At 41.8% G+C, this 7,751-nt stretch overlaps 1 protein-coding gene across 1 annotated transcript; it reads left to right on the top strand.

Moving 5' to 3' along the window:
* Nucleotides 1-393: 393 nt before the first annotated feature.
* ALPK2 (alpha kinase 2) lies at nucleotides 394-7,367 on the top strand (the record flags this gene model as incomplete). The annotated part of the gene is made up of 3 exons (XM_044431050.1): nucleotides 394-419; nucleotides 5,223-5,440; nucleotides 7,315-7,367. Coding segments are annotated over 3 exons (297 nt in total), but the record flags the coding sequence as incomplete, so codon positions are not given.
* Nucleotides 7,368-7,751: the final 384 nt, after the last annotated feature.

Raw genomic sequence — 7,751 nt, 5'->3', positions numbered from 1 at the left:
AGGCCCATTGGGAACGAACCGGTTTTCAAGCATTAGTGCAGCTAAATACTGTGGCCACCTAACGAGAAGGAAGGACTCACTGGAGAAGACCCTGATGCTGGGAACGATTGACAGCACAAGGATGAGGTGGCTGGATGGACGGAGGCACTGAGGCAGTCGGCGTGAGCTCAGGTGGAGCTTAGGTGGACTCCGGGGGATGGCGGAGGACAGGAAGGCCTGGAGGAATGTTGTCCATGGGGTCGCGATGGGGCGGACGCGACTGAGGGACTAACATAACATAACTTGATTGACTGGATTGTTTCCTTTTTCACTGTGCTCCTGGGTTCACAGGAATGTTATGTGCAGAACACAGCAAGAGAGTACGCCAAGATATATGCAGCCGAAACCAAACCTTTAGAAGGCTTTGGGGAAGTGCCTGAGTAAGTAGACTTTTTTTTTTTTTTTTAGTGTTAGGATTGTATAATGCATGACATCTAAAATTTGCTCCATCTACATTGCTGGGTAGGAAGGGGAAATGAGTGCAGAACAGCCTCGCAGTCTCAGTCAGCTTCCTTTTTCTTCAGTGCAGTCATTTACATGTCTATGATTTTCTCCTCTTCCACTAGCAGTGGCTGGATGTCCTTTATGAAGTCAGCCTGCCTGCCAGGGCTTCAGTTATGCAAGGAAAGATAAGAGGCTCTGAACCATGCCACAAGTCTCCCTCAGTCCCCCATTTCAACCTAACAACGCTCCCATTGCCTTTTACAAACAGCAGACACATATGGTAATGGGGCAGGGTCACACTGGTCCCTTTGCAACCCAAGCACTGCTGCAGGCCAAGCAGAAGGAAGGACGCCACCCCTCCCTGAGCCCCCAAACAAACCGGTATCAGGTTTTTATTTACTGCCTGGAAAATATAACATTCAAAGGTGCACTGAAAAGATGATGATACAGTCCAGCCAAGTTACACGTTGAGGTCCCACAAGTTTCAGTTAATTGAAACAGCGTCAACTTTCCAATTGACATAAGCAGACTAGACCAAGCTTTGCATAATTTTATGTTGCACAGCATGACCTTTGATCTCCATTTTTTACCCTTCTGCAGGTTCCTTCTGAGGTAACACCTACTTATTTTTATTTATTTATTAAGACATTTTTATGCCGCCCCATTCGCCGAAGCCTCGGGGTGGCTTACAATATAATACTTATATTATCACCTACTTACATTACTGCCCTCTTTCCATTTGAGTGATATTGAACAGTACAACTCAGATAAGGGTTTGGGTTTTCAATTTTTTTATTATTTTCTATACAAACTAAAATAAACAATTATTGCCAAGGCATCAGACATACTGGATCGACACCTTATTCTACTTAAAATTAATCACCATATTCAGTTCTACATATAGTCCTAGTTCTCTAACCAATGATAAAAAAGATTCCAAGTTTGGTAGAAGTATGCATCTTCTTTCTCCTTCTAAGACAGTTTATCCATTTCTGCACAGTCCAAAATCTTTTTCAGAATCAGCTCTTTGGTCAGTGGTTCTTCACGCCTCCAAAATTGAGCAAACACAATCCTCGCCGCAGTAATTACATGTAAGATCAAATATATACTTTGTTTATCCAAAACATCAGGAATGATGCCTAGTAAAAATACTTCAGGTTTGAATATTAAAGAATTTTGTAGCATTTCCTCAAGCCATTTATGTATTTTAACCCAATATTTTTTTTGCCTTAACACAAGTCCACCACATATGATAAAATGTAGTAGGTTTTTGTCTGCATTTCCAACATCTGTTTGGCATATCTGAAAACATTTTTGCTAATCTATTTGGCAACAAATACCATCCATAAAACATTTTATAAAGTTTTTTTATATGAAGTTGCTAAAGTTATCTTAATATTTCTTTCCTACAGCTTTTGCCATTTCTGTAGCTCAATATTATATCCAAAATTTTGTGCCCATGTTATCATAGTTTCCTTAACTTGCTCATCTTTCATTTTCATATCCAAGAGAAAATTGTGAGAAGGGTCGTTTGCCCCATCACAGTATCCCAATGAGAAGCAGGTTCTCTGGGTGACTTTCCCTGTACCAGCATAAATTCTGGTGTGGCTTGTAGTTTCGCCCAAGATATTTTTCTTGACAGCAGTGGATGTTTTGCTGGTGTCTATCCCTGCCATGGGAACCCTGCATAAAGTTCAGGAGGCCAGTGAGTAGCCAAAGGCCCCACTATAACTAAAGTCATAATGGGCCTAAGTATTGTAACATATTATTTTTCCTGGGCCACCCCTCCCTTTCTTCTTCAATTTTTTCATCAATGACATGGAAGAAGCGGTGAACAGTCTGCTGATCTGATCAAATTTGCAGACGATACTAAAACAGGGGCAGTGACCACAACTGAGGAGCAGGTACTCCAGATCCAGAAGGATCTGGACAGAGTATGGAAGTGGGCAAGGAACAACTGGATGGCGTTCGATGTGGATAAGTGCAAGGTCTTGCACTTGGGGCGTAGGAATGGGTGTCATAAATACAGGTTAGGGGACAAGTGGCTGGAGAGCAGCACTTATGAAAGGGTGCTCAGGATACTGGTTGACTGCAGGCTAAACATGAGTCAGCAGTATGACATGGCAGTCAAGAGGGTGAATGCCACCCTTGGTTGCATAGCATAATACCTCTCTAGATCAAGAGAAGTAATACTACCACTCTATATGACTCTGGTGTGCCTGCAACTGGAGTATTGTGTTCAGTTCTGGGCTCCACATTACAGGAAGGATATAGCCAGGTTAGAGTCAGTGCATTGTAGGGCCACAAGGATGGTGGCTGGATTGCAGGGAAAGCCATATGAGGTGAGACTGGGGGACTGGGTCTTTTCAGCCTGGAGGAGAGGAGACTCCAAGGGGATCTGTTGGTGGCATATAGGTATGTGAGGTGGTGTCACATAGAGGTGGGTAGAGACCTGCTTTCCCCTGCAGAGGAAGGCAGGACATGCTCCAATGGAGCCCAGCTCAGGGAACCCAGGTTCCATTTAGATGCCAGGAAGCACTTCCTGACAGTCAGGACCCCGAGGATATGGAATGGGCTTCCACGGGAGGTGGTTGAGGCCCCATTGGTGAGGGTGTTCAAGGATAAGCTAGACATACACATGGTGATCATGTCATGAGCAGAGCCAGCTGGACCCGGGGGTCAGACTAGATGGCCCAGGAGGCCACTTCTGATTCTCTCAGTTTCTATGTTTCTTCTGTACCTCCCTTTCCTCAGCTGTTTCTTCTGCATTGATTTTCACGTTGTGAGTTCCTTAGGGCAGGAAGCCGTTGTTGTGTTCTGTACAGCAGGGATGGGGGACTTAGTACCCTCCACATGTTCTTGGAGTCCAATTTGTGTAAGCCCCAGCCAGCAGGGACAATGGTAGGGATTTAGGGGAGCTGTAATCCAATAACATCAGAAGATCCACCAGTTTTCCTCCCTGGCTGTAAATCACCATGCACACTGATCTAGAAATACATATACATGTTGCATCTGAAGCATTTTATGCTCTTCACATTTGGGATGCTAATGCTAACTATAATTATTCTTTGTCACTGTGGGGTGCCAGTTCATTTTGAACATTTCACTTGGGTAAGGAAACACTTCACAGAGGGCTGCATCAGCATGACTTCAGATATTTGCACAGGATTTGCTGTTCCAGTGTGGGATAGCCATATATAGCTAGCTCCAGAAATAGCTGTCGAAATTCCCCTCACAATGCCTTGCAAAGTCTTGTAAAGCCCCTGAGAAGCTCAATGTATCATTTCTTTCAAAATGATATAAAAGACATGCCTCAGATAGGTTTAAAAATATGTGAGTGGAATAGTCCCACTCTATGCACATTGACAACCCCCAAAAGAATGGAATAAGATACTCTGTTATTCCTGATGTTGCATCTGCAGATTCTGTCTTGGCTAATTAGGATAGTAATTTGTATAGATGCCTTTCCTCCGTCAGCCTGTTGTAGAGAACACCATTAAAGAAAGTGACAGAGTTATTTGCTGTTCCTTGACTCGCTTTGTTCATCAGGGCTATGAATTGCTTTGTAATTCTAGTAAAAAAATATATTGGTTCAAACAAGGTAAATGTGCAGAGCTAAGAATAGCATTTGCCTGTGGAAAATGGAGAACGTGATGAAGAAATAGCGGTTGGAGTCTTATTTACAAGTCACTGCAGGTACATTTGCATCTATGGAAAACATTCCAAATGATCACAAAAGATATGATTCCTGTGGAGATTCATTTGAAAAGATGATTTTCAAGCAATTTCGCAAGATGCCGCCATTCTCTCTCTGGCATTAGTTTTTCAAGTATTCATAAATCACTGCTCTGAGGGTGGAACAAGGTGTTCCAAGAAACAGGGCTCTCTCCAAAAGGACAGGCCAATGTTGCTCTCACAGCTTTAGATCCATAATATCTGGGTTAGTTTGCTCCATGTCCTGATGATATGCAGTTTCCTACATCAGCCAAAAACAACCAGTGGTGTTTAGCCAAGCAAACACACATCACTTTGATGTCGGGAGACAAGCTCCCCAATTCTGTCTTTTGTAGTTTCTCTTGTTCTGCCTGCTCTGTATCCCACAGCTTCTGAATTCTTGTTTAAGACTTCTAAAAGTAGTTCCAGGATCAGAGTGTGGGCACTTGCCACAGGTTTCAGTTCCTTAAATTGTCTGCCTCTCTCCCTTCCCATACGGAAACATACATGCACACATTGCCAAAACACTGAGGAGGAGGAAAATTTTTTGATGTAATCATATGAAGCAAGATTCTTTTGTGGTGTCTCTTATCTGTGTATTACAAATAGACATGCATATCAGTGGATTTCCTTCCAGGTCTTAACATCAATGCACACATGTGAATTGGTGGCATAAAAGGAAAGGAATAACACAAACAAAGAAATTGAAACTTTCAGGAAACTGCAAATACTGCAAAAATTGGAAATTCAGTATAAAATGAATACCATTTTCCATATTGCAATGGTTTCACTTTAGAAACAGGACCAGTTAACTAAGGATTACATAAACAATTAAATTAAATAAATAAATTTATAAAAATATTTTATAAATAAAACAAAACAAAACATAATCTGAGGCACATTTCACAAGTATCCCTTTGCATAATATGCCAATCCAAGTTCTAATTGAAGGAATCATCAACTATATTTCCTTAAATGCTTCTTGGTAAGGCTTGATTCTGTTCTTTTATTGGTTTTAATTTCAGAATCATTCCTGTTTTCCTTATTCATCGGCCCAAGAATAATATCCCATATGCAACGGTAGAAGAAGAGCTCATTGGAGAGTTTGTGAAATACTCGGTCAAGGATGGGAAAGAAATAAACTTCATGAGAAGAGACTCAGAAGCTGGACAGAAATGTTGCACCTTTCAGCACTGGGTATATGAAAAAACCAGTGGCAGCTTGCTTGTAACTGATATGCAAGGTGAGTGTCTGGTTGTCCCATGGCTTCACTGTATGTAATGCTGGATTAATTAATGCAGAGCAGGACTGACTTTGTGGGATCTGCCCTGTCTTTCCACTGGAACCCCAAGGCCCACCCATTAGAACCAGGTGTAAAATACTGCCTCAGTAAGGCAGTTCCCCATAATCTTTGATTTGAGCACTCATTCCATACACAACATCTGAGCAGGCTGGCAGGTGTATCTTTCTTCAGCACAGGGGATGATAGAGCATCCACCACTGCCGCCCTTGAGGGCAGAACTGTCCAGCACTTGCTCCTCAGCATTGGTCACCTGAGGCAGCGGCTTCTTTCTCCCTAATGGAAGGGTTGGTTCTATACAGTGTATAGAACTGACGAAAGCCGAAAGTCCTTACGACTAGCCACTCGAAGCCCCACCCCTTATCTGGAGGACTATGAAGTTTGAAATCTCTTCTCACTGATGCCAGAGTGAGAAGAGATTTGACACAGAATAATCAATTCAAGTTGCAACAACCCAAATTCAGGATAGACATCAGGAAAAGCTTCCTCACTGTCAGAGCTATACGAGAGTGGAACCAGCTAGAGAGGTGGTGGGCTCTCCCGCACTGGAGACATTCAAAAAGAAACTGGACAGCCACCTGAGTGGGATGGTGTAACGTGGTGTCCTGCAACTGCAGGGGGTTGGACTCGATGGCCTTCATGGCCCCTTCCAACTCTACTATTCTATCAGAACTCTACTATTCACTATCAGAAAGCTTGCAAAAATACAGATTTTAGTTTGCAACTAAACCTTTCAGGCCATTAGAAGGTTCTAGAGGTGAAAATTGTATGAGCCGATTTTTAAAAACTTGATGAAATCCATTCCTCGCACACCCCTATCAGGCACCTCTTTGACCCAAGTACTGTATTACACTCCTCTAAAGCATCAGACCAAAAACAAAGGTGGTTCTAATCATACTGCGTAAGAACAGTGCACAATGTATAATCTTCAGGCGAGGAATTAAATGTTTCTGATAGCATATAGAAAGTGCAATGGATATCATTTGTAATCAGCAGTGGAGCCAATGAACATTTTAGAGAGAGAAAGAGAGTGAATACCGTATTTCCCCCCAAAAAAGACCTAATTGGAAAATATGCCCTAGCATGGTTTTTCAGGATTCTTGTAATATAAGCCCTACCCCAAAAATAAGCCCCAGTTAAGACTGTCAGCCAAATGGACACATTTAATAAGTCTGTTGCAACACATGATGGATGTATCAAATTATAAAATAATAATATATAAATAAATAATATTGACAGTAATACTTAAAACAAATGATAATATAAATTATAATTAAGTATTTGTAAATACCCAAGAGGGTGCCTTTGGACAAGAGGTAAGTGACTATGTAAACAGATGAACTCAAGACTCATTGCCAAATGACCAATCGGAGTACAGACACAGTGCACGAATAATGTGCGCACTTATGAAGCAGACGTGTTTCATAATTCCATACGTCATGTGTTGTAACAGACGAACTTAATGCACTCGTGTGTTGCCACTCCTGTCTCATAAGTCTTCAATTAACACTTGATTTAATGGTAGATTTAAGGGGAATAATATTTTGACCCCTAGACAAGATGAGTGCAAAAATAAAGAACTATTCAGTCTAATACAAGAAAGGAATTGTGGAGGACTCTCAGGGCAATATTCTTTTGGCTTTCGTAAGAAAAAATAATCCTAATGCATCTTTCGGAGCAAAAATTAATATAAGACCTGGTCTTATTTTCAGGGAAACACGGTGAGAGAGAGAGAAAGAGAGCACAGGAGAGGGAGAGAGCATTTGTCTAAACCTGAAAATCCTGGTGTAATACTGGCTTGCTGTTTTGTTTTGTAGGTGTAGGAATGAAACTAACTGACGTTGGCATAGCAACACAGGCCAAAGGGTGAGTGAAGAAACGCATTTCTCAATGACCTGCTTTTTGAGTAGTGCATCAGTCTTGTGATAGTTCAGACTTAATAGGGAAGGTTGCAGCATGTGAAATCTATTTTCTGCAATGACTCTTGAAAGTGAAGCAAAGCTCAGTGGGATTTTCCTTTTAACTTTTGGTTGATAAAATGTTAACAGAAGCTGAAGGCTCGTTTGTTTGCTTCTTTGGAAGGAGAGTGATAATCATAATGCAGGCACTGTGTGTATTTGCCATAAAGAATCACTTCTCGTCCGCAGCAGTGAGGCAGGCCCTAGAGGTAATGGCATTACAAGGCTATCCTTTACATATGTCAGTTGCAAAGCACAGAACTAATACTTCCCTCACGCCCACACCTGCCTGTCTA

Source organism: Varanus komodoensis, unplaced genomic scaffold (genome assembly GCF_004798865.1).
Source record: "Varanus komodoensis strain SLA01 unplaced genomic scaffold, ASM479886v1 scaffold22, whole genome shotgun sequence".
In the NCBI taxonomy this organism is placed as follows: Eukaryota; Metazoa; Chordata; class Lepidosauria; order Squamata; family Varanidae; genus Varanus; species Varanus komodoensis.
Note: the sequence above shows the minus strand (reverse complement) of the source record. Positions and strands in the feature narration are given on the sequence as shown.